Here is a 27282-nt window from a genome sequence, read left to right on the forward strand (position 1 = left end):
GAATCACATGTCACAAGAAAGTAATTTCTATTCCTTTTCTCCTGCCCAGGGATCCTCCAACTTCTGTCAGCGACAGGCAGCATCTTCTTGGCCTCTGGTGGGTGTGAGAAGCATCATTCTTTTTGGCAGGCACCTCATCAGGCCTTTCCCGTGTCCTCCCCCATTGTGCACATCCTTGCCCCTCTGTATGCCCGGTTTTTCAGCCTCATTTTGCTCTCCTAGGGCTCTGGCTTGAGGCTGGTTCCTTAAGGACTAGGACGCCCCCTCTCCCACCCCAAGATCCTGAGCAGAGCAGTCCTTAACCAGCCCTCATTTGCTGGCACCTCCACAAGGGGATGGATTCAGGAAGGAAGGAAGTGAACGTTGAGTTCTTGGGGTTCGGGTCGGTTCCTGGGAGAAGTCTGTGCTCATTCGTTCACTCATTCATTCATTTTCAATACACCCAGCCCGTCTGATGTGCTGGGCACTGGGAATATAATGATGAATAAGGCTGGTTCTTTGCTCCCAAGCTGCCTGGAGCTGGTGGTGGAGACAGACAAGCCAAAAGATCCTTTTCCCCAGGGACTTTAAACAAATTCTAATGCTAGTCCCAGCAAGAGATTCAGATCCTTGCTGTTGGGCGTCCTGGGCATTGGTGCATTGGAAAAGTTCCCCAGGTGATTCTAATGTGCAGCCCCAGTTATGAGTCTGTGACACCTACATCAGGGCAAAACCATGCTCTGTCTAAGGGCCTTGCCCTGGGAGCCCCACCCACGGTCCCTGGGCCCTGGTTCTACCCCTTCCCACTGGGTGGCCTTGGCTAAGTCACTTAACTCTCAGTGACTTGGTTTTTTAATTTGTAAAACAGTCATGGTGACGTTTATCCTAGGGAGTTAGCTGTTGGAAAGGATTCAGTGAGCTCATCGCACCTGGTGAGTGCGCAGTAAACACTTTCTACTGTTGCTAAGCATTAACAAAGGTACATTGTTGCTCATAGGAAGGGAGCCTGCCCAGCATGGGGCAGAGGGAAGGGGGAGATGAGATATGGGAGAATGGGGGATCGAGGGAGCAGGTGAGGACGGCCAGTCTTTCAGGCCAAGAGAGCAGCTTGTGCAGAGGCCTGGAAGCAGAGCTGTGGCGCTGTGCAAGTGGAGGGCGGGAGGTGAGGGGTGGAGTGGGTTAGGAGAGGCTGGGGAGGCTGCCTGTGGTGTGGTCGAACACCAGGGATTTGGGAGTAGGGTAGGGGCAGCCACACGATGACAATCTCTCCCGCTCCAGCCCTGCAGCTGACCAGTGACAGCAAGACCTTCTGGAGGGTGGAAGAGGAGCTGAGCTGGTCTGAGGCCCTGGAGTACTGCCGGCAGCGCCACACATACCTGGCCGATCTGCAGAGCACAGGCGACTGGAGCAACATCAAGACCCTCTCTTCCCTTACCAGCAGCCCTGCGGCCTGGATCGGCCTCTTCTTCGACGTGCGCCTCGGGGGCCTAAGATGGTCCAGCGGCTCCACCTTCAGCGTGCCAGTGCGGAGCTCGCCGCCGTTCTTCGAGGAGGGTCTCTGTGCCACTCTGTATTCAATAGCCATTTTCCCCAGCCTGGGGGCTGCCTCGTGCACTGCTCAGAAGCCCTTCATCTGCTACTACGGTGTGTTCAGAGTCATATTCTGGGCCTGGTCTTCCTCCTAGGGTTTTGCTTCTCAAGAGTAAATGAGAGACAGAGAGAGTAAGCGAGCATGGGTCTGGCTCAAGCCTTTCAGAGGATAACTATCAGCTTAACAGCTTTTTGCTACATTCCTCTCTGCCGCCTTAGTTTCTATCTCTTCTGTCCCTCATTCCAAAGGCTCCATCAGAGAAATGGGTGTAAATCAGGGTAGTCAAAAAGTAAAATCTGAAATGTTCCACTATGTCCCCTCCTTCTGCCAATTAAGGATCTGGGGAAAGAGGAAAAAGAAAGGGAGGAAAATGGGAAAGTCAGGTTGGGGATCCATTTGCGTCTGTGCAGAAACCAGAGCAGAGTCCAAGGTCTCTCTCCTCATTAAGCGTGGGGTGGCTTTGTCTCGCAGGGCTGGGGGAATGTGGCACAGCCACTCTCTGGGAGAACCCCTGCTTTGGGGAGGTGGGTGGGTGCCCCTCTGCAGAAAAACCATTTACTCAGTGCACGTGGTGCCGGCTGTTGGGGAACGGCCCCCCATCCTTGCCCCCTGGCTGGCTCCTCTCTGCCCAGGCAGCCCATGCCACTGACCCTTGTCTTAAAGGTGCTGAGATCACACGGGGGATGGTTATAGACAGCACGTTCCTGATAAAAAGTGCCAATTTCTGCTTTTCTCTCAGTCAGCCAAGGCACACCCCAACTCCTCAAATAGGGGTATGGGGGACCAACCCGACGTGTCCCCAGTTCTCTGCACACCATGCCCATCACGGGGCCTTGAAATGTACCCCAGGGTAGCCTAGGTTTGATCTTGCAATTCCCAAGCCAGAAAAGAGATTTTTCCAGGAGTGGTGAGTGTGCCGGGGTGGGAGTGGGAGTCCGCTTGAAGGAAGGGCTGTGTGTGCGGGGCTCTCCCTCACTCCCCCTGGAGTCTTTGGACTCCACCCAGACACGTCCTAACTGCACCCACTTCTCTCCAGCTCTGCAGGTCCACACACCAGCACAGCTCTCCGTGGCGTCTACCCGGCCCCCTCCCGTCTGTTCTGTACAGAGTGAACTCTTAAAAATGTAAATCAGACCAGTTTGCTTAAACACATTCAGTAGGTTCCCTTAGCACTTAGAATCACTTCCTTTTGGTAGCCAACCCAGCCCTGCTTGAGACCTTTGGCCTCATCTCCTATTTCTCTCCCTGGCCACACTGGCTGCTTTCCACTCCTCAAACACATGTGGCCCCTTCCCACCTTAGCTCTGCCCGGGGTATTCCTTCCTACCTCTTTGCAAGGCTGTCTCCTTCTCATATTCTCTTCAAGAACAAAGATCTTGCTTGTCTTATACCTGCTATTTTTCCAGGGCCTACAATAGTGTCTGTCACACAACGGGTGCTCAATGTATATATCTATTTATGGAATACACGTAGATAGGAAAAAAGGAGTCTCTCTACCCTGGAGCTACGTTTCTCCTTCAACTTGGTGGTTCCTGGTGCCCCAGCACACGCTGGGCAGCCGCACTCCCGCTCCATAACATGTGGCCCGTTTCACAGATCCTGCCCTGGAGCCCCACACCCTCCTGGAACCGGCTCTCAGCCTGACCACCTCTCCAAAGCCAGGTACACACCCAGGGCTCCAGGGCTCTGCCTTCCCTTGCACTTGTCCACCTGGGCCAGCTGGCTTCCCCGACCCCTGCCTGGCCCAGGGATCCCCCGGCTTTGCGGCCCCCAGGCTGACACCCAAGCAGAGGCTCAATGCTTTTGTTATTCAGCTGGCCCCGGGGCAGGGGGGAGTGGGGGGGCGTTGGGGGAAGGTCTCCAACCAGTCCAGGTTGCATCCCAGTCTTCTGGTGCCCCTACCCTTAGCGGCTTGCGGGTGGGGGGCAAGGGCAGCACCTCTCCAGAGTCCAGGCCCATCCACCTGCTGAGGGGGATATTACTGCCCTGATATTTTACAAAGTGCTTCTTGGTGTCTGGTTAGAGACATTTCAAAGGAAATTCACTCCTCAGCCTGCCTTGTAAAGTTGGTTTTCTGCTTGTTGTGGAGCATGGCGCTGTGGAGTGAAGATAGCACAGGCTTCCGAGGAGGGTGGACCTGCGTTTGAATCTCGTCTTGCCACTTAACAAGGCATGAGTTTGGGCAAGTCATCACCTCCCCGAGTCTCCCTTTTCTCCTCCGTAAATGAGGTTAATAACATCTGCGTCTCAGGATTATAGTGAGGATTTTAAAAGATGACGTGTGCCACACGCAAAGCTCAGGGCTGGCGAGGACTAGGTGCTTAAAAAAGGGTAGCTTTAAAAGACCAGTTTAGATAGGGAACATGAGGGAAATAGGCAAATCTCGACGGGGCTTCGGTGAGCAGGCATGTGTCAGAGAGTTTGGGAGGCCCTATTTGACTCTGAGGATGTGATTCCCAATTTTGCAAACAGAGGTGTTTCCTTTAACAGGTCTCTGGAATCAATCCCTCAGGTGGTGCCAAAGCACCTCCTTTCCAAACTTCCCTTGTTTAGAATCACAGATGCTTGTGTGCTGCAGATGAGACAGGCCTGGCCAGGGGCAGGGCAGGCGGGGGCTGGAGGTAGAGGCTGTAAGAGGCTGAGTCTTGGTCTGAGCTCCACCAGAAGTCAGGGCCACTGACCAGCAGGTGTGCCCCTCGCCAGGCTCACCTCTTGTCCCTGGCTCTCCTGATGGTGTGAGCCTGAGACTATCACACACTCCCTCTATCCTGCCTCAGCCAGGAGCCTCCTGAGAGCCCATGCGGCAGGCACAGACCCTGGAAACCATAAATGAGGCTGAATCCAGACCAGGATCGTCCCATCTCCCTCATCACCTCCCCGCAAAGTTTAACCCTACCATTTAATTGAGTGTTTAATATTTGCACACGCTGTGGTAAATCATTTGTATGTGTGGTTTCATTTAATCCTTTAAACGAAATACATTTAGGTACTATTACTATCCCTGTTGTACAGATGGAGAAATTGAGGCTTAGACTTGACTTGTAAGGCCATACAGCCAAGAGGAGAGTTCTTAACTCCTGCCTTTCCTAATGAATGGTCTTTCCCCCAGCTGCTGCTATGATAGCTCATTCATTCTCCCAGTCTGGTATGTAGTCTGGCTATAAACTTGTGGGTTTGATCAAACCTAACACCTGAGGATGGGGAACAAGGGTAGGGCCCAAACTAGGGCTCTGTCCTGGGGGCGATGAGGGCTGAGCAGGCAGAGATCCCGGACCTCAAGCCTGTGGTCTCTACATTCTTTGCCCACAGCTGAGGTTCAGATCAGCAATCTGAACTTCAAGCGATTTGACCAAGAAAGGAAGTGGCTGGCAGCTGTGCGGTACTGCCGCAGACACCACACAGACCTGGCTGACCTGCAGACAGTGACTGAGGAGACAGACAAGGAGGCCCTGAAATCCATCACGAGTAAGACTGAGGCCTGGGTTGGCCTCTACTTCAGTGCAGCCTCTGGGTCTCTGAGATGGTCCAGTGACGCGGGTGCCAGCGTCCTGACCTGGCTGCAGGTGCCTGAGTTTGGGGCAGGACTGTGTGCAGGTCTCTGCAGCTACTGGAGCTTCTCCTCCAGAATTTCTGCAGTGGCCTGCTCTTCCCTGAAACCCTTCACCTGCTTTGATGGTGCGTGACAGTCGTCCCCGCTGCCCCTTGACCCACCAAGGCAAGGCTGGGATGGGAAATGGGTTTTCTTGGCAGCCGGAGGTGGTGAGGATACACCTAAGGAAGTATTTCTAGATTCCGAGGGGAGCGGAGTTCTGGAACAGGTTTTAATTTAATTCTGGGGCATCTTTAAAGAATGGAACGCACCCCATCTAGCCTCAGGGCATCAGCAATTAGCAACAGCAATTACTTATTGCGCAATAAAGAGGTGAAAAGTGTGGGCTGTGGAATCAGACTTTATCACTTGCTAGAAATAAGGTGAGCGGCATCTCTGAGCCTCATTTCCCTCATCTGGAAAAAACAAAATGGTATTGATGATGCACCTCATAAGATGGTTTTGAAGAATGAATGAGAATAAATATAAGGGACTTAGTAGAGACCCTGGCACAGAGTAAGCACCCAAAAGATACTAGCTACTGACACTGTTGTTGTCACCACAATCACATGGGAACCAGAGTCCCACCTGGTTATTCTGGATCTTGTGTGTGAAACGTCTCCTCAGCAACAGACTTCATCCTGCCTTGTCATTTCCATCTCTCTTCTCTTTCTTCCCTTCTTTCTTTCCTTCTTGTTTGTATCAGCCTTATTGAGATATAATTCATGTACCTTTAAAATTCACTCTTTTGAGGTGGCCAGTATAGTGAGATTTAGTACATACCCAGGTGGTCCAATCAACACTACTAATTTTAAGACATTTGTATCACCCCCAATAAGAAACTCCTTACCCTTTAGCAGTGACCCCCCCATTCTCTCACACCCTCAGCCCTGACAACCACTAATCTACTTTCTCTCTGTGGATTTGCCTATGCTTGGCTGTTTCTTTTTGTATTCTGGATTTGATGAGAATCATGATCCTTATCTATAAAATAGGAACAACGGTTCCTCCCTTGTTGTGAGAAATAAAGATTGTGAACATACCTGTCCTGTGACAGGTGCCCTCCTGAGTTTGGCTTCTGTGACGGGAGGCTGGTCATCAGTGTCTGGTGGGACCTCTCACAGGCGTGTCGGCCGTGGCAGACCTGGGGGTGCTGTGTCCCCCCTCATCAGCCCTGCCCTCACACTCACCAGTAGTGTTTTCTTGCAGACCCCACCATTGGACACCGGGAGTCAGCAGCCCTCCCTCAGCTCTCCTACACACCCTCCTCAGAAGTGACCATGGGGACAACGCCCAGGCCAAGTACCCTCCCCTGTTTTCTGCTCTCTATGGGTGCTTTGAGCCTGTTCTTGGCTGGATTCTGGGGTCTCCAGGGCCTGGGAAGTGGAGAGGATGGCCTGGATGCAGCAGCACAGGGTGGGTCCCATGGGATCCTCCCCAAAGGGAGGGGCCAGGAAAGAGATGAACCAACGGGGTGGCGACCATGGGCCACTTATGGAGAGGGATTTCCCTGGGCCCCCCACTCTGCTGGGTCAGCTGGGGTTTGGAGGAGGAGGGCTCGGTCACCATCAACCTCCTTCCTTGAACTGGACCACTGAACTTGCAGCTCCCGGGCCAGGGGACCCAAGAGAGGTTGTGTAGTCTCTCAGGTGAGGCGATGAGGGCCTGGCCTGGGCGAGAGACGGGAAGACCCCCTCACTGCCCAGCTGAGCAGTGCTTCTGAGGAAAAATCATCAGAGAGGCCTCTGAGGTTCAGCATCCAGAGAGGGAAGCGCAATAGAGGGCCAGACAAATCCCTTTCAATTTGGGGCTTTTCTGGGAGGAGAGAAGATGAGAGATGAGTTGTGGGGACATGGCTGGGAATGACAGTGATAGTGTTGCTTCAGCATCTTTAAATTCCTGAAACATCTTCACAGCTATTGCCTCATTTTGCTTCCCATGAGGTCTGATGCAAACTAGGATAATTGAGGGTAAAAATCACAGTTCTCCTGGCATCTTTACAGATTCCTACATCTGACAACGGTATTATTGCCTTTTTGAGGACACAGAGAAGTTAGGGGGCTTGCTCATAGTCGCACAGAGCTTTATTAATTCCAGGGACACAAGGAAAAGGCAGGGCCTGTTCCGAAGGAGCTGACAGCCAGCTGGGAAGAGGGCTTCTGACAGGCAGTGTTGCCTGTGTAGTCACAGGCATGGTGGGGACACAGAGAAGGGGATTGTCCCCGCTCCTGTAATTAAACGAGGATTTCCTGGAGGAGGTGATTTTGAAGTTAACTTGCAGAGGGAGTGGAGTGGGTCGGGGGTGCGTACCGCTGAGCGGGGAGGCCCCGGTGCTGTAGGGGTGGGGGACCTGTGAGCTGCTAAGGAACGCGACCCTCCCCCTGGAAGCAACAGATGAGGTTGAGAAGCGGGGGAAGGGCCTGTCTTCTGCTTCCCATCGAGGTCTCACCTGGCCCAGGCTGCACCTGGCGGGGTCAGGAGGCCCTCCGTGCTTAACCCTGTCTGCGATGGGTGTGCAGGGCCATGCGCGGAAGAACCGCCCGGCCGCTGGAGGGCCCTGGAGCCCCGCGCACCGCGGTCCCCGCCCCGCACCACCTCCCCCCACAACACTCCCCCCCCCTCCCCCCCCACCCCGGCCGCTCGGCGCAGCGGGCCCCACGGAAGCCTTCTCTCCGGCGTAGGGACCTGCGCCGGCCCCGCGCAGGGTCTGGCTGCGGCGGCGCGGCTCCCGCAGCTAGTCAGCCCGGAGCCCGCCGAGCTCGGAGCCCGCCGAGCTCGGCCCCCGCCCCCGCGCCCCCCGCGCTTCCGCCTCCGCCGGCCCTGCGGCGCCACAGACCCAAGGGACGGCGGCGCCCAGCCCTCCGACCCACCTCGAGATCCCTGGGTACGGCCCGGTCCCCGACGGTGGGCCCTCGACCCCGCCGGTCACCGCCCAGAACACGTCCTTCGGCCCCGTGCCCCCGGCCTCCGCGCCGACCCCCGCCTCGAGCCCCGCGCTCCTGGGGAGCCCCTCTGTCCCCCAGGAAGTGACCGAGACCCCTCTGGCCTCCGCCTCGAGCCCTGCTCCTGGCCTCGCGCCCCCGGAGGACCCCGTGACCCAGGGCGGGCCCGGGACACCGCGGGAGGACGCAGCGGGCCCCTCGCCCGGCTCCACCCGCGGGGCCTCGGCTCACCCGTGGGTAGCGGCGCCCCCCGGGTCTGCCACGTCCAGCCGGTCCCGCAGCGCCGAGCTTCTGGGGACGGGAGAAAGCACCTCGGAGCCTTTCGGCTCAGGGAGCTCGGCTGGGCCCCAGAGAACAACGGTGCGCCGGGAGGGGGTAGCTCCGAGCCAGGCCGCACGCCCGGAGACCGCTGGCAGCCGGCCAGAGCCTGAGACAGGTGCCCGCCCACTCGCGTCGCTGGGGGTTGGGGACACCGCCCTGGCGCCTGGGTCTTCCTTTGGGGAGACCAAGCCCTAGTTTCCATGCCCCGGCCACAAGTCAGGGAGGTTGAGGGGGTGAGGGTATGTGCTGGGCCACATCTCCCGGCCCTGGGTGCATTCCAGATCACTCCATGGGTGATCCTAGAGCCAGTTCACCCCCCTCATCCTCCCCCTAGGTAATAATTTAGGGTGGGGTGATCTAGGGCAGAAAAACCTATCTTTGGCTAGAGGAGTCTTTCAGTCAAGGGTTGGAATGCTGGGTCTTCTACTTACTGTGTGGTCTTAGGCAAACATCCTAACCTCTCCGAACTTCATTTTTCTCATTTTTAAAGTGAACAAAAACACCAGATGTCAAGAGGTATCTTTCAGTGCCTGGCATCAATGAATGGTAGTTATTACTATTCTAGTCTCAATTCAGTAGTGAAATGTTTAGTGATTCAGTCTCCCATCTGTCCTTACCTTATTCAATAGACAAGGTTGGCCTCAGTCTCATTTTATTAATTATAAATGATTATGAATGATCACAATTATGAATTATTAAGATTGTGAAATCTCACAGGGCAGGGGCTGTTTTATGTTTTATGCCTCTTTATATCTTTCCCAGGCCTAGAATAGTGTTTTGCACACTGATAGATGATTTAATTCAACAATCATTTCCTGAGTACCTGTTTTGAACAAGGCAGTGGATACCAAGATGAGCAGGACCCGTTTCCTGTTTTTAAAAGAGCTTACTCTAATAGGGGCTAATAGAGACAACCAGGACAGTTTAATTAGTGCTGCCGCAGAAGGGTGAACCAAGAGCCTTGGCAAGAAAACGACTCATTTATTCTGCCTGCAAAGGTGGTAGTAATTGGACAAAAGGTAATGGAGGATTTCATCAGGCAGCAAAGGCTAGAAAGTTCTTCCTGGCAGAGGGAACAGCATGGGCGAAGATAGGTAGATGTGGAAATGTGTGGTTTGGGAAAGACAAGCAGTCTGATGTGACTGGAGTGTCGGTCACATATTTGGGAAGGAAGCGGCAAGTGATGAGGGGAAAGAGGTAGACTGAGGCCAAATTCTGAAGGACTGGATCCTGCAGTCAGCACAGCCATCAGAGGTTTCTAGCAAGTGAGCAAAATGGTCAGCTCTGTAGTCAATAGAAGCAAGGTGGTTTTAATGACATGGGGCAATGCCTGTATCAGGATGCTAAAGGAAAACAGATGATTCAACATTATACATATAACACAGTCACAATAATGTTGAAAGGAAACATCAACCTATACTTGGGAAAAAAAGATTGGAAAGAAATGTGTGAAAATGTTAACAATGGTTAAATTCAGGCAACAAGAATATGAGTGTTTCCCCCCTTCTGTGCTTCTGGATTTTACAAACTTATTCATTTCACTGAAGAAATGTACAATGCTTTGGGTGGAGTAAGAAGAGGGCATTTTGGAGAGGAGACACAGGAAGTGTATGTGTGGGGAAAGACTTGCACAGTCCAGGAGAGTGGAACCGAGGCCAGATCTGGAGCAGTGGAGCAAGGAGGGACTTGAGGGGAACTGATTTTACATCGTTTGCAAGTGACATTAATTGAAGAAATATAAATACAAACACATTTAAAAAAATGCTCAGCTTTGTTCACTGAATCATAGCAATGCAAATTAAAAGCAAGATGCAATAAAAAGTTCTTTGTTTTAACTTAGCAGTTTGGCAAAGATCTGGGGTGATAATGCTGATAAGAATGTGAGAAAATCAGCACTGTCAGACACTGGGTAGCGCAGTAAACTGGTGCTACCATTGCAATGCCTGTTAGTTCCAAAATGTGCATACTCTTTCATACAGAAATTCTACCCTTGGAGATTTATTAAGGAAATAATAGTACAAGGTGCACATACACATATATACGTGTCCTCCACACACAGGTTGTTTGTTGCAGCATTGTTTATTACAGTGAAAAACTGGAGGCAATCTAATGTCCATTGAAAGCAGATTGATTAAGTTATGGTACATTCAGTGAAATACTATGCAGCCTTTAAAGAGAATAAGGTAGATCTTTACGCATTCAAATTAAAAATTCAAGTGTGTGAAGGATATTCTATAGCAAACTGTTAATAGTGGTTGTCCCTGGGTCAGGGGAGGGGATACTTTTGCTTAAATATTTTACAGTAATATACCACAAGAACAATATGGTTCAAATATTCCATATTTGAAAAAAAAAAAAGACATCTGCAAGGCACTGACAGGACTTTGGTGACTGAACGTGACAGCAAGTGAGAGGGAGTAAGGGAGCAGCTGGAGAGCCTCAGTAGACGGGCACCATAAAGGGGGTGGGGAGGCTGAGCTTGGTTTTGGAATACGTACTTTGAGTTTGAGGTGCTACCCCTTGATGGAGAGGTTGGGGGTTCCTGGGTGCCATGGTGGGGGCCCTGTGTAGCTGGCAGACTACATAAGGGCACTGGGCCTCTTGGGGTAGGAACTACTGAAAATAAACACTCGGTCCTGAGGAGATATCTTATAATATTGCTAAGCCCCACAAATCCCGGTATCATAGACACTTTATGAGAGATGATGATGTAGCTACTGGGTACATGAGCCTACGGAGGTGAGTGAAGGATTGGCAGGGACTGAGCGTCCCACCCCGGATGGTTTCTGCAGGATGGTGGCTGCCCGTGCCTGTCTTCTAGCTCAGGGGCAGTCACCAATCTCAGACCACCTTGCTCCTGGCTGTATTTGCAATAACTCGTTTATTTTCCCCTCTTGTAGCTGTGACCAGTGAAAGGAGTGGCACCGATATGACAGATGCAGCTACTGCCACTCAGGCCCAACATTTGAGCTCATCTAATCACCCAGATGCTAAAGAAAACACTCCAACACCAAAACCAGGTAACTGCTTCTGGTTACCAAGTTCCCACTCTTAACGACCAGGCATTTATATCTGGACAGCCACCCCTTAGCGTAGGGCGCTCAAGACCTTTTTGTGAAAGACAGCCTGAAATGGGAAGGGAACAAGGATGAGGATCCTAGAGTTGGTTAGCTCCCTGGCGATTGTGAAATCTCGGGGGGCATGTTTCCTTACTTCAGAATCTCCTCTTTCTCATATGCAAAAGGGACGTAGTAAAAACGACCCTGCCTACATCACAGGGTTGTTTCAAGTACCCAATGAGATAATTATGCAGAGGTACTTTATAAACTATAAAATGCTGTACAGATACAGAGTAGTCCTATTATGAGGCTGTAGTTCCTGTGATTACAGCGTTCATGGCCGAAGGCTGAGCCTGTTTATAGGCTCAGAGAACTTGAGAGTTTTCTGGGGTACAGCTGGCCTTTACACATGTGGGTCCAGGGGAGAGGTGAATATTTCCAGCATGGTGTGGGATATTTACTCAACAGATTTATTAAAAGGAAGAAGCAAGAATTCCCTGGCAGTCCAGGGATCGATCCCTGGTTGGGGACCTAAGATTCTGCAAGCTGCGTGGCATGCCAAAAAAAAAAAAAAAAAAGAAAAGAAAAAAAAAGGAAGAAGGAAAATACTGAGGAGACAGAAAAGAAAATAATTGCCTGAGGGTGGCCAGGATATGGGAGGAGAGCAGTGGTTACTCCACTCATGAGACTCTTTCCTGTCAGCTACTAGCTGGTTGTGGCTGAGCATTTTTCTGTCCAGCAGTCTCTTTCTTCTTTCTTTTTGAAATCCTAAATCACCATGTAGCATCTATGGTGTCCAGGGGGCACTCCTGACTGCCAAGAACTTGAAGTTTTCAAATGGCTACGAGATAATTTCCCCTGAGCCAGGTAGTACTTTCTTTTTCAGGGCAACTCTTTGGAATCCTGAAAGCAGATTTTCTCATCCCAGTTCTGATGAACCCAGAAGACATGAAAGACCAATTTTTGAGTGAGGTGAGACTTCTCTGTCCTCTAATTTTGATCAGTCAGGTGACTTGACAATGCAAAGCAATCCTGTCGAAGCCAATACAGGAAGAGAAAAAGCTTTGGAAAATTAGCTCATCTGTCCCCATTGTCACCATCCTGGCTCATGGTGACAGGTTGGTTCATGTGCTCAGATCTTTTCTTACTCTCTCCATTTTTCCTGAGCTCTTAAAAAAAGTCAATACAGTATAGTCAGAAGGACCTAAATTTGGGTCTTGGCTTTGAGCTTATTAGTTGTGTGACCTTGAGCAAGTAACTTAATCTTTCTGAGCCTCAGTTTCCTCATGAATTAGGAACAACAGTACCTAACTCATATGGCTGGTATTATGACAAAATGAAATATTCCATAAAAAGTGCTTAGCAAATTGTCTGGCACATAGGCAGTGCTCAATAAATCTTAGCTATTATTATTATCAAATTATTATTCTGAATATACATTTGTTCCAGGCTTTTTTTTTCCTCTTGTTTTTTTAAAGTATTGTGAGATGAGAGATTGTGAAGAGGAAGAATTATTCCTAAATAATTGTGACAAAAGCCTCAAGCTGATTTTTGAATATGACCTAAAGGCACATTTTTCAGTGATATCAGATAATAATCATAAGATGTCAGAGCTAGAGAGTTCCTCATAGGCCATCTAGCCAAAACCATAATTTTACAGACAAGGAAACTGATTGGCATTAATCTGGTAGCTTACTGCAATTTACTCATAGGCCAAAGAAATAGCACCCAGGCAATTCATTCTAAAATCTCACAAACTGAAGTCTCTAGGAATAACAGTTTTGTGTGTGTGTGTGTGTGCGTGCGTGCCTGTGTGCATGCATGCACAAATGCCTGCCAGGTAGCGGGGAGGGAACTGGAGAGCTTTCGGTGCATTTTGCTGTTGAAGAACAGGTGCAAATGATGCAATTTGGCATCTGATAAATTTTTTAGTAAAAGTTCAAGAAATAAGACTGCAGTGCTGAGTATTAAGTCTACAAAAGTCAAGAACCGTTTTTTGTTTTTTTTTTTTGGCAGGGGAGGGTTACCAAACCAGAAACCATCTACCTTTTATTTTAAATTAAAACCAATAATGGGAAAATTGGGGTCAAGATGGGGAATTCCAGCTTCTGGTCACTTTTGTTGGAATATAGCTATCTCATATTAATGGAGAGAATTTCTACCTCACAGATATAAAGGATGGAATTGGTGGGGACAAGGTAGAGTACATTATCAGCTTTAGTAGCATTTACTGATAAAATTTGAAATAGGAGGCAAACAAAACACCTATAGCCAACTTATCCCAGTTCCATGGATGGGAACAGAGAAAACATTGTAACAGAGACTCAAGCAGTGCTCAAGAGAGAGATATGGAGTAGTGGCTGTTAACCCTATCTGAACTTAGAATCCCGTGGGGAAGGTTAAAAAAAAAAATCCTGGCCCAGTCCTTAGAGAGATTCTATTTAATTGTTCAATGGTGGGTCTAAAGGGGCATCTCTACTCTTATTTTTTCACGATCCCAAGTGATTCTGATGAACAGTCACGACTGAGAATCCCTGATTGTCGTCATTCGTTTTAGACTCCTTTGTCATTAAACTTTTTTTGTGTGCTGGGGGTGATGGTGGTGACCTAACAAACTTGATTTCTGTACTATCCTATTGGTGAAGGTGCTAACGACAAAAGGCAGGTAGCTGCAGGGAGGCTAAGAAAAATAAAGGGTATGGCTGGACATAAAGGGTAGATGGGTGGACAGTTAAGGGCTCAGATGACTAGGAGGTCACAAGATAGCATCAACAACAGTTTCTCTCTTTTTGATGTTTCAGATCCAAGAAGTCTTAAAGCTTACATTAGGTCATGAGCAATTCAGATTGAAATGGGTTGGCTTTGAAGTAAACAAAAAATAGCACACGTCTACTGTGACCTGGAGTCTCCTCACACAATTTTCTCTGGATTTTGAGTGAATTTTAGTGTTTTAATTCATAGTAAAACAGGAGTAGAAGTCACTAGATATGTGAAGAGGCTAACTGGTGGAATTTCAGACCTATACTTAGCCTTGTGAGAAAACTACTTATGAGACCTGCATCCTGGGGTTTTAAAGAATGAAGGTAAGCAGAAGATGGGGGGTATTTGGAAATAACCTTGAGAATTACAAGCAAACAAGAACAAAAAACCCCAACGAGACAACAAAAATCCTGAAACAAACCACATTAATCTGTTGGGGAATTAAGAGAGGATAGTACTGGTCTGGAGAGCTGAGTGGGGCCATACTTTCAATAAAGTGGAGGACATTTTCTTCACCAGTCACAAGCTAGTAAAGAGATTTCCAACTCTCCAGAATGAGGAGCTCTCTAAGGGTGTTATTACAATACAATATGTGTTAATGCTAGCTCTTGGTCCTACAGCTAAATATTTTTTACCTGTAAATTGGGAAATTCTAAGACGCATTGTTCTTAATGTTAAAATATACCTTCAGAATAATGTTCCTGCGCACATTTTATTTCTGGTTTTTCTCCAAGTGTCCTAATCACCCAGATAACATGCTAGAAGTCAAACAGTAATATGTCAAATACAGTAGCAACTTTAGTCTGAAATGTTTAAAGTTAAAGTTTATTTGTATTCTTTGTAGGAATATCAATAAAAGACCTCAAACGTATCTATATCTGTACATGTACAAGAACCGTCAAAAATTATTCACAGAACAAAAATAAATCTTCTTTTAGAACAAACCCAGGTAATGAAATGCAGATATGGATCTCACATATGGAACAATCTAAGTGCCACTAGCACAAAAATATGGCTTTAAAAATAAAATAAAATCTTGGGTTTTGTTTTTCTAATGTGTATTTCTCTTTCTTGAAATAAAAAATAAATTATTTAGAGCTATCATTGTAAAATAGTCATGTGTATTGACACACTCTTATTAAGGCCCTGGAGATGAAAAACAAAATCAAATTTAGAAGTTCCTCACAGGTGTGATTCAGGTTAATGGGCTGCTGTCTGCTTTGAGTTAATTTTAGTGTTAACTAGGAAATGTCTAAGCACCAGTCAAAATTTAACCTGTACTATTTATTTCAAAATTTCTGCAGGATAGTGGTCAATTAGTATTTAACCTTTTGGTGAACTGGGAATTGAAATTTTTCCCTTGGGAGTTTAGAAGTGACATAAATATGACAGTTATTCTTAAATATTTGTAGCCCCACACAGATGATCGAGGCCCCTAAAACACAGCTTCTGTGGAAATCTTTCTACAACAGATATATCTGGTTTTAAATCCCAAACTAAAACATTTCCTAGGGAAAAACAAGGGCACTGAAAAATAAGAACTGAATAGGAAATTAAAATGCATGCTGAAATCTGGACACAAACGACCACCTGGCTTTCCTTGGGTGGCTCATCGCCAAGCCTTGCTGGGTTGGTTCCTCAAACACCTGAGGATTAACTGATCAGGAACCAAAGCTATTTCTTTCTGTATCCTACTGTCGCATCAGTGATATTCAACTTTCTTTCTGTGACTCCCCAAGGTATCAATAATGATATCTAGGGTTCTTGAGACAATGTCAAGCCAAATTTCAAGTCACTTTAACTTATATATACATATAACACATATGGTACATTTTAAAGAGGAAAGAACCACTGTCATAAAATCTAACAACAAAGGAGAGCATAAAATCTAAAAAATCTCAAGGAAGTTTGGGAATCACTGCTCTATAAGATGGATTAACATTCAGAAAAAGGAAGCCCTAGGAATTGTGTGTTTTGTGTGGGTACCCACATGTTGTCTACAGAAACGGCCTTTATATATATCTATGTATTTTGAGCTTGGGCAAAGGATATAAATCCTCCTGTTTCCTTGAACAGTTGGGCTATGGAGAAGGCTGCTGTGCATTAGTACCCTTTTGGATCATGTATCTTCCTCAGGTTCTTTCACTCCTCATAAGATATTTATTCTATCTCATGCAAATTTCATCACTTTTGTCCTTCCTAAACTCAAGAGCATTCATAACTGGGTCATGACAGAATGCTTCTAGAACTAATAACAATCACTCAAACACAAAAAGAGATTCTATTTAAAAATTCAACACCCCAACATATCTTGCTTTTAAAAAAACTAGCAAAATAGGTCCTTTCCATTGACATATTGATAAAAATAAAGTATCCCAAATTCTTGGCCCTCAGGTAAGGGGTGGGAAGGCAACTATTTACTGTTGAAGCGAGCAGGAGACTTCACTATCAGACTTGAAAAAGGGAAGGGGAATGGAGAAGAAAGCCCTTTTGGTTTTCCATAATCTGTAGAAGGTGACCCTCCCAAAGGTGAAAACACAGGGAAGGTATGGTGTGGGCTCCAGAGCTGCTGAGTCAGGCCCAGTGACAAGCCTAGTCTGGTGTCAACTCTAGTCAGGGTCACATGGGCCTTAGGTAAATCCCAAGGAGGGTTCCTTCCCCAAGTTCAGTCCCACAACCAGCCTTCTCAGAAAGACCAAACTGGACGTAACTGGAACTAAACCTAGATGGAAGGCAGAACAAATTGTAATCAAACTCACTTGATGGCAACTGTCTTGCTCTGGGGCTTCCAAAAAAGAACTGCTCTCAACCCAGTGTACCTCTGAGGACAGAGTGAGAAACGAGGGTCGGTAGAGCTACAGATCCATAAATAGACTAAGATCTAAAAAGCTTTACTTTTAAAGTCAAGTTAATTCTCAAGGGCATACAGCAGTTGTAGACAGGAAATCCTACTTTTTCTTTCACTGTGCAACACCATTACAGGGAAAGGTAAAGGTAGAAGCAGACTAGAGAAAGCTAATTCTGACCAACTCAATGCCAAGTGAAAAGGCAACGTTACAGCAGCATGATTACCTCATTTTACCACATTTCCCTTACAACAGACTGCCCTGGACCCCAACAGTATCTTGGTGATAGATAGTGCCTGGATCATAGTAAGTGCTCAAGTGTTTGTCATTGTTACCTAGTTATAATCTCCCCTCCTTCATGGCTTGTATTGCAGAGACTCAGGTAATGTGATGACTTGAAGGAAATGTTACTCCTTTTTGCTGCTTCGGCTCAGAAAGCTTATTGCTCCAGTGAAAATAAAAGGGAAATATAAAGCTCTTTTCCTAAATCCTACCAACATTGTCCTTGTTAATGGCCAAATCTGGTTGTCATCTGGACAAGCATTTTGCAAGCACTTCACCGGAATTCCAAATTCCATTCAGCCTTGGTCTATGCTGCACCCCACCATGTGGTGATGTGTTGGGTGTTAGAAGGAGTGCAAGACATGCTATCATAATCCACCCACTTCTCTTCAACCATACACCTCCTCCCAGCAAGAGAGGTATGCACTTATCTGGGCTGAAGAAAAGCCAATTAAGCAATACCTCCATAAAAATTATCAGCTGTTGCTGACTTTTTCCATACTTAAAAAAAAAATCTTTCAGAATAAGTTCTATAGACTGCAGCATTCTCTAAAGAAATACTCAGAAAAATATTGGGACAGGAATAGGTTCAAAGGATAATCTAAACTTTAACATCTGGCAACTACACTGAACTCCTAGCTTACCTCTAATTTTATTATTTGTTTACTCTTTTCTCTTCATTCAAGATAACCTGATAATAGAGGGCTGCATAAGCTATCCAAACATTTTGGGCATCTAATCTTCCAAAGTAGGCAGCCCTCTAAGAAGCTCCCATAATGCTGACAAGATGTACTGCATCCATCAAAAACATATTTGATTTTGTGTCCCCCAACCCTCCAATATAGTTTATCAGTCCTCTGTCATCCGTAACCACCACCTGAGAGCTTCCAAACCTCAATGTAAGACATCACCCATGTTACATACTTAAGGCCACTGAAACTGACCATTCTTTTACCAGGTTTTCTGAAGACTTTTATAAAGAATGGCTAGAGCTGAAAATAGCCACAAACAAGAACAGACCTATGTTTACATACACTCTCCCCAAACACGAAGCACTGCTTCAGAATTGGTAATGTTTCTTTCCTATTAAAATAAGTCATTTGGCCACAGTGTGCCCTCAGCTTGGAGGGAAGAGAGAAGAATTTGTAAAATAATGATCACGGGTCAAGAAAATACACAAGTGCCAATACATGTGGGCATGAAGTTTGCAGATCAGATAAGCACACTGGGCAGCTCGTGATTTAGATCTCTGACTGGCAGAAACAGGAGTGTTACGGAAGGGGAAATGTTTGAAAAGGTTGTGGGCTGGGGACCATGGTGAGGTTGCCGAGATGCAAGGCCCAACACAAAGACCCACCTGAGGGCAGTGCTTAAGAGGTCAGAATGCAAGCCTGGGGATGCGGTGGGAATGGAGGCTTGGTGTCTCTGTCGGGGCTTCACCCAAAAGGGGACACAATAAATATTCTCTCGTCTCCTTATAAGTATTCTGTTATGTGGAAACACTCACTCCAGGTCTATGGCTTCCTCAGGTGGTTTTTTTCCCCCCTCCTTTCTCCTTTTCCTTCTTAAAAAAAAATTCCTTAAAGTTTATAATTTCAAATAAACATCATTAACTTACTTGAGAAATGTTGTTGCTTTCTCAATATAAACAATTGCTTAGATCTTGCTTAAAGAGATTCTAACCCCTTTAAACATTATATCCAACAGCATAGAAGGCAGGAACTTTTCCTATTTGTGCAGTTATATGTACATATGTGTGAGTATATGTGTATATATACTTGTAAATATAATGTCTGTTTAACTTGTAACATTCCATACTTCTGATAATCAAGGTTGCATTCAAGATGACATTTCACACCTCTGGAAAAAAGGAAGTAACTTAGCTTCCATGACTGTTTCTGTCCTACAATAAATCTGTCCTACAATAAAGCCAACGATGACAGCTAGTGAAACTGGGTTATTATTGCCAAATCTACAAAGAGCATGGGAATAACAGCTGGAATGTGCTGTCCTCCCACTTTTAGTATTTTATTTTTCATTAAGAGTAATCATGACTTTTAAGAGAGCAATGCTTCAGATTTGGATTTCTTTTCCAAATTTTACTGAGGGGATTAGAGGAAGAAGCAATTTAAAAGTTAAAGATTGAGATAAAATTACCCTGCCCAGAGATCTGCTAGTACACCGGGTAAAATCTTTATCCCAAACCAAAATTATAACTCACAAATAGAAAAAAAATTTTTGATAGGAAATATTCAGAGATTCCTACCATGGTATGGTATGGTTAGCCCTTTTCTGTATGGAAGAAAGGGTGTTTATTTCGGATGGCTTATGGACAGCATATTTGAATAACCTCTCCAGGGGAGAGTAAACCCTGTTGGTGTTGACTGCTCCCACCATGGGGGAGGAAAGGGCAAGTGGGTGTGAAGATGCAGATGGTTTACAGAGACACAAATATTTATAGTTTTGTAAACTCTAAAGAGGAAAAAGAACACCCTTTATTACAACTGGGGTAAAAAAAAAAGCCCCCTATCTAAAATGGAAAATTCCCATCTGCTACAGACAGAAGGAAATAAACATCAACAGGAGTTCAAAAGAAATCACTCCTGAAGTCCAGTTTTGATACAACAGCTCTTATCTGTGTCCTCTGGAACAGTGTATCCCCAAATCAGATAGCTGTCCATCCAGAACCAGTCTTGGTTGATCAATGGGATAAACTGTTGTGTTTGGATCTCGGTATTTGCATGTTTTCCTAAAGGACAAGGGAACTGGAGTGGGGTTTTTAAACTGGCAGAGGAATCCCTGAAAAATTCATTCTGACAATGTCCTACTGCGGTCTGCGTGCTCTATCAGACAGACACGTGGTCTCTACCAGCTGAGCCGCCAGGCTCATCTCTCATTCACACGTAGCTCCTACTTTGCCTCCTCTAACAACTGCAGTGTTTTCAACAAGAGGACAACAATAATAAAAATAGCAATAATTAAAAAGTTAATCTACATTATTAACTTCCTTTGGGTATATTACAGTGGTATTTTCTGTACATGGCCCAGAACTAAGTTCCCTATGTACACAGGGATGGGGGGTGGGGGGGGGGGGCGGGGTGGAGGGGGGGAGCGTCGACCTTGGAAGTCTTAGCCTTATGCCCTGAAAGACAAGGTTCCTTTCTTCATTGGAGAGTTGCTCGCCACCCTGCTGTTCTGAAGTAGCAACATTCTGTAAACCTGGTGTGGCTGGGGAGAGGGCTGGGGATAGGAGAGCGGGGGCATTTCCTTCTGTCTCCTCCCCCAGTCTGTCTATTCACAAAGCCCGTCAGCAGCTGCTGTTTTTGAATTCACCATTCTCCGTGATGGAAAGCTTGGTGGGGTTGGTGGGGGAGATGCCATTGCGGACCTGCATGCTGTACCGCTCCTTCACTTGGGTCAGCGCGCTCATCAGTCTGGTGTTGGCCGAATCCAGCGACACGATCCGTTTTTCCTACAACACACCAATCATGGCTTTATTCTGGCTCCATGCAGGCAACTACACCGTAATATTCTACTGAATGACTGTTCTAATGCTTTCTATCAAACAGCAGTACACATGATGCTTCCCAGACAAATGGAACGTCTCTGCCTCTTTCTGCACCCTAGTCAGGCCAGCTTCCCCTGAGCCCAATGGGTCTGTGTTTATTTTCTCTCTTTTTTCCTTTCAGCATAGCAAGATTTGTTATTAATCATCCCTTGGGACCCTAGGACATCATGTAAAAATGACACCATGTGTTACCTCGGACTATGAAACAGAGGTGTCAAGCTGCCTTGCTGTATTAAGTACTTTGGGTCAAAACTAAAACATGGGAATTAGGTGGCAAAGAAAGAAGCACCAGAGGTTTCATTTCACAGAGGAGAAGTGCATGTGATCTATGGGTTCTTAGACCCCGAAGGGGTCACATCAGTCACATTTGGAAAGAATTCACATGGTGCTCAAAACTGAAACAATACATGGTGGCAGTTTATAGTCACCAACAAAGTGAGGATGCAACAGCAAGAGGGGGAGAAGCAGCCAAAAGCTCAGACCAAGGAGTTATTTGAATATGGGAAGGGAGATGTGGCCAAAGGGGGATGCCAGAAACATAACACATGAAAACAAACAGAGAACACAAGCTCCTAGACTCATTCCAGCTCAGAGGTACTCCAGGAAAGCTACCCAATAAGGAGACTGCTTTCATTTTACTTTTGAATCTTGGGGAAAAAAAAAAAAAAAAGGCTTAGAACCAATATTTTGGAACCAAAGACTGTTGAATACACAAAAAAAACCAAGAGAAAAAAGAGGGAAAAAATGGCAATCTAGAGAAAAGTAGGCTCATCTAAATTAAACAAAAATAAAAATCATCCCATCAAAATATCAGTCTCACAAAGACTAGGAGAGAAATCCTAATCTTAGCTTCATCAGCTAGGTAAATCATCCTAGAACCTTTCCTACATGAAGTTGCCATTTTTTAGAAAACAAGTTAACGCTGAGAAGGACAGTCTTTACCTACATCTATGATATCAAAAAAAAAAGGAAAAAAAAGCATGTGAGGAACAATCCCCAAAGCCAAAAAGAGCTTTCCTACCCAGGGAGTGTTTTACTCGGGGAAAAGCATGGTAAGGATAGTCATGGTCAGGTTCAGAGAGGACATACAAGGGCTGAGGGTTAGATGCTATTCCTTGCTGTTACAGCATAGCTCCACAGGGCCGTGAGCAGCACTGCTGTGCCGGAAACGAGCTGCCCAAGGATGCAGAGTGAAGACCACTGCCCTGGGGGGAAATTTAGGTAAAAGCATATGCAACAACAGCATCAAGTAAGGCTTCCCTTTAATCTCCTGCTTTGGGGGTGGGGCGGGGATCTGTATGGCAGCAGGGCTGGTGGTCACAGTTTCAAAAGTATGAAAAAAAACTAGTTCACACTTGTTATTATTAACATTTTTTTTTTTTCCTTTCCCTGATGGAGAACTCAGGTGGTAAGATACAAAAAAATCAGCGTTATTAACTAGCCCCTAATCTAGCCTAAGATGCTTTTTACTTTGGGAAGGTAACTTGTTTTAAGGATAAGCAAAACTCAAAGAAAGAAAGAACTACAAGGCTTTTAAAAAAATAATAATTAAAAAAATTACAGCCAGTGGAATTTACTGGGATAACAAGTATAGATCTTTTAAAAGTCAGTAAGTAAGGGTTGGCCAGTGGTTACCAGGAGAAAAGGGGTGGGAGCCAGATATGATGTTTCCCCCTATGGTTAGAAATGATCTCTAAGCAGAAAACCTGGTAATATCTAAAAACGATTAAAAAAGAAAAGATATTTCAGTATTAGGATAAATTATCATGCCTCAATTCTAAGGAGTGCAGGATTCTTTAGGGTTGATCCAAAGAAATTAGGCATTCATGAAAAATTATTTGATTCTTAAAGGGTCAAAAAAGGCTAAGAATGATTGTATTTATTTATTTCCTGCAAGAGTAACAGCTGAAGTCAAGCAGCCCTTCTACTAAACAGTTGAAAGTTTCCAAGTGGAGAAACTCCCTTCTGTAACTCCCCCCACTGCCAACCTTTCAAAGTAAAACAAAAAATAAAAGAAAAAAAAAATCAAACAGGGACTTTTGAAAGTCAAGTTCAGTTGGCAAAAGATGGCCTTGACTTCTCCATTCTGCCTGGATTGAATGGCAAAGCAATCTAGTTCCTGCCTGACAGGAAGGATTTCAAGTGTGGGGAGTGCAGGAGCTGGAATGTGTAGGAGGCCAGTGTACCGGGCCAGGGCTGGGAACTGCTCAGCTAGAGAATGGACGGGTTACTTGCCTGTTTGCATAATCTCATCTCCATTTATGACCTGTAATTTAACACAGCGGAGATATCACTTGCAACAGTAACTAGGCAGCTGCTTGCTTCTCCTAGGAGGAAGTTCTCCATGTGAGTCACATGGAGAGATCCTGGGGGGTGAAAGGTGGCACAGCCCCTGGTCTGACGTTTAAGAAATGGTCCCTTAGTACCATCACCAGGATCTCCATGGTGGTGCTACAAGGCCCAGGACAGGGTCACCAGGGGAGTACTCATCCTCTCCCGGTTCCAGTAGAAAGTGGCTGACCCCGGTGGGGCCTTTGGAGCATAAACTGACTCGAGGAGATGGAGAGGCTGAGTTCAGGGACCAGCCTTGTCTGTAGGGGCACAGGGTTGCTGAGAGAGAAGATGGAAACCAGTTCGCTGGGTACCTGACCTGTCCTGTTTTGGGAAATGTTGGGCCCATCGCTAGTATAAGGAAAACAATTCATTTCAGAAATATTTTTTAACTGCCAGTGGCACCAAGGCAGATGTCAGGGACATAAAAGTATGGGTTCCCTCGCTGGGAAGCTTTCACCCCCAAACATGTCCTCATTCTATTAAATAATGCCAGAAGGGCTGCTCTGCTCCATCAAACACTTAAGATGTAAGATTTATCCTTTCAAAGGAAAAGTCATTTGTTACAAAAGACACTAAAGGATTTTCATAGTCTTTTGCTAGAATAAGATTTTAATGTATCAGTGAGACAACAGCTGGAACTGGGAAACCTTCCTTTTAAGGAGATTATAATTTTTTAAAAAACTAGTTTTAGTGTTTATCATCTGTGCTGTGCATGGTGCAGTGGTTTTCAAAATGTGGTCTAATGGATTCTCCAAGTGTTCTTTAGGGATCCATAGTGAGCCTCCAGTAGAAAATTTATTATATAGTGATAAATTTAGTTGAGAGAAGCCCTTGTTCTTGAATGGTCAGCAGGAGCAGCTGGAAAGCAATCTATGGAAGGTATCTCTGGTTCCACCAAAATAGTCCACAGAATCAAACCATTTGAAAACCACTGCCTGAAATATGGACCCAAACTGTTATCTAGTTTAGCCAGACCACAAGTCTGACATTGACTGATGCTTTGAGGATAAGAGTTCTCCCATTCCTGAATGGTGACGCCCTCGTGTTAACTGAGAGAAGGTCCTTGCTTTCCAGAGTTTTTGAGCCCTGATGAACCTGATTCCCTCCCTTGCTTTCATCTTCTATGCCTATGACTCATGCTTCATACCTGGTCATCTTACCCTAGATGTCAAAATGGGGGGCAGGGGTGGGGTAGAAATCTTCAGAAGCTAATGATGAGGTTGTCTTGACAGGCAACCGAGAAAGTGGAAATACTATATGCACAGAGCCACGACTACGACACCCCCAAGCTCCCTCTGCTTAAGACTCACACGGTTTTAGACAAGCTGAAATTATTAAAACGGTCTGTATGATCTCATTAGAACTAAAATCTATTCGGGTGTAGTTATTAATAGAACTCTCTCTGCTTTACACTGTCATATTGAAGATCCCAAAGTGAACACTTATCAACACTTGTTTTCCTGACTAAATTGCCTTCTTTATCCAGGCTGTTTCTCTTAAGCCTCTCAGATGAATTTTTACAGTGTGTCTGTCGAGAAGGCCTTGTCTCTGCTACCCTTCCCTCACCTACCTTGGGGACACCTAGAAAAGTTTAAAAAATGGACCAAGTAAGAACTTTCTTCTGACTCTTAGGAGGTCTAAATATCCAGAAACTGCAGAGTTCAAGGGTCCAAAATATTCTGGGAACCGTGCTGACGAGAGAGCATGACAACTCACACTCGACTTCCGGGTCTCGTGCATGTGAGGGAGTAGGAGGCCCATGACGCATTCTTCCCATGGCTGTGCTTTCAGCCTTACTCCCAATTCCTTTGAAAAATAAACCCCATCCCATATTAGCCCTGTCAGGAAACTAGACTGGGGGTAAAATGCGTGTTTAAGAATACTGGGGGCTCTACCGTAGACTGACTACTGGCTGATAAGGAGAGAAGAAAGTTGGACATAAAGTCCTTGCTCCCATTTTGATTTCAGAGCTTAGGGAAATGATATGGTACTTAAGGGTGAGAAACGCGAACCTGGCTGGGTGGTCTTCAGGGAGGTGATGCATTCAGTGGCCAGACCAGCCACATCCAAGCTGCACTGCCGTTTGTTATTTGTTTCACTCTAAGAAATACAACCATGTTTTGCACTGATAAAATGAAAAAGGAATTAGAAACATTTCCTGTCTCCTGGGTTTTGCTCTGATCACTGACGTGAACCTGGGAGGGGGTGCTCTTGGCAGTGGTCCGTCATGCCATTATTGTCACAGGTAGAAGCTGCAGTGAGCAGAGGCCCAGGTTCCGATTTCATCAACCAAAAGAGGCTCTCCAAGCACAGCGCCAACAGAGAAGGGCAGCCAAGCGAATCCCAGGCATCAACGCCAAATCCAGAACCAAAAGAATAACAAGGAAGGGTACCTTTTACCACCCTGTCTTTCCCCTGCAGCTAGACTACTGTTTGGGGCCAGAGGCTGATGGCACAGTGGACGTGACTGACAAGACTGTGAACATCATAGCCAAGCAATGGTCAGTGGAGGTCACAAGCCAGACACATGCAGTGTACTTTTCACAGGTACCCCCTTAGAGAATGCCCTCCTTTCCAGAAGGAAAGAAGTAAACCCCATCATGCACTAGGTTGAGATTTGTCGAGCAACTGCACTAAGCACGCTAAAACTTTGCTAGGTTAACAGACTTGTCACCAGTAAAGGAAAGGAAAGGTCACAGAGGTCACAAAGAAACTCTTTTACTCTTCAAAAGGTAATGCTGAGAACTTTCCAGTGACCTATTGTCCATCATGTGCCTTGGCATTTGCAAGGGGTGGGAAGTCAGGAGATAACAGTTATTATAAACAAGTGCCTTCCACTAGATTAAGAATCTGCTTACCTGTGCATCAATTATTTTTTGCTTTGCATCGATAACTGCTTGCATCTCAGCATGATCCTTCTTCAATTCCTCTTCCACAGCCATTAGCCTAGAATGGGGTAGTAAGGAGAGATCAACATCTTCAAGGAGAGAGCTGGCTAACATAGAGGACAAGAAACCCACACTCGGGACAGCTCAGTACTGCCACTCCTTCCTAGTACAAGATCTGCAACCATGCTCTATCTTCTCACCCACCTTAGAAGAAGACATCCAAAGTGGATTTCTCTACTGGGACTGGATTTTCACCTCCTCTGGAATAGCATTCCCACAATTATTATCTCCCTCTTTTCTATCAGATCCTTTCCTCAGCACAACTTATTTCATCTTAAAATAGCAAACCAACCCACAAAAACCAAACCCTCTCTTAATCTTGTTGTCTTGTAACAGCTGACCTTCCTCTTCCCCTGAACAGCTAAGTTTCCTCAGAGCGTACTCTACACATAGTAGGTCTACTTTCTTTCTCATCCTAACCCCCTGATGTTTAACTCCATGAAAAGCCTCTCGGTAAGACTGCTAAATACTTCTGTGCCGCTAAAACAGCAAACCTTCTCTGACTTTAAGTTACTTGACCTGCCTACAGCATTTAACAACACTGAAGCACAGTGGTCATGAGCATGGCCTCTGGGGCTTGACTGCGTGGCTTCAAATCCCAGCAGCAACACTAAGTGACCTTGGGCAAGTGACTTAATGAATTTGTTGCCTGTTTCTTTATTTGTAAAATGAGAATAATAATAATGCCTACTTCAGAGGTTGGCATTAATCAAATTATTATTAACAGATTAAACAAATTTTATCTGTAAACTGCTTAGAAAAGTACCTGGCCCATAGTAAGTGCTATGTAGCGTTTGGTAAAATTGCCCCCTCCCTTAGCCTCCCTTGGACGTCCCTGGTCTTCTCCCTTGATTCTCTGGCCCTAAAGACATCCCATGAAACTCCCTTCCACCTCTCTGGGCTTGTTCTAAAAAACTAAGTTAGCCTTGGACATTGAATACGTACATTTTTAATCAGTTTTCCTCTGAGACCTCTCAAGGGAGTCACTAAGTTTTAGTTTTTTCTAATCGTTACAACTAAAGGAAAATAGACTACCTCTATCTTCAAAGGAAGTGCACTAAGG

At 46.0% G+C, this 27282-nt stretch overlaps 2 protein-coding genes across 4 annotated transcripts in view; one reads left to right on the top strand and one right to left on the bottom strand.

Annotated features, from left to right (window-relative positions):
- Positions 1-1235: 1235 nt before the first annotated feature.
- On the top strand, positions 1236-14849 carry CLEC20A (C-type lectin domain containing 20A). The gene is made up of 8 exons (XM_061183773.1): positions 1236-1623; positions 3167-3232; positions 4880-5245; positions 6369-6690; positions 7679-8043; positions 11323-11442; positions 12368-12453; positions 14283-14849. Exons 1-8 carry the CDS (start codon positions 1236-1238, stop codon positions 14361-14363), a joined length of 1794 nt encoding a protein of 597 aa, XP_061039756.1. The 3' UTR covers positions 14364-14849.
- Positions 14850-20118: 5269 nt separating this feature from the next.
- The window catches only part of RASAL2 (RAS protein activator like 2), a 376664-nt gene continuing 369500 nt past the window's right edge, over positions 20119-27282 (bottom strand). For all 3 annotated transcript variants that reach the window (XM_061183077.1, XM_061183076.1, XM_061183078.1), the window contains 2 exons: positions 26130-26217; positions 20119-20841 (listed from right to left, as the gene is read on the bottom strand). In XM_061183077.1, the coding sequence (XP_061039060.1) occupies positions 20677-20841; positions 26130-26217 (253 nt within the window). In that variant the 3' untranslated portion in view covers positions 20119-20676. The remainder of the gene's footprint in view (positions 20842-26129; positions 26218-27282) is intronic.

This window comes from Eubalaena glacialis, chromosome 3 (assembly GCF_028564815.1).
Source record: "Eubalaena glacialis isolate mEubGla1 chromosome 3, mEubGla1.1.hap2.+ XY, whole genome shotgun sequence".
In the NCBI taxonomy this organism is placed as follows: Eukaryota; Metazoa; Chordata; class Mammalia; order Artiodactyla; family Balaenidae; genus Eubalaena; species Eubalaena glacialis.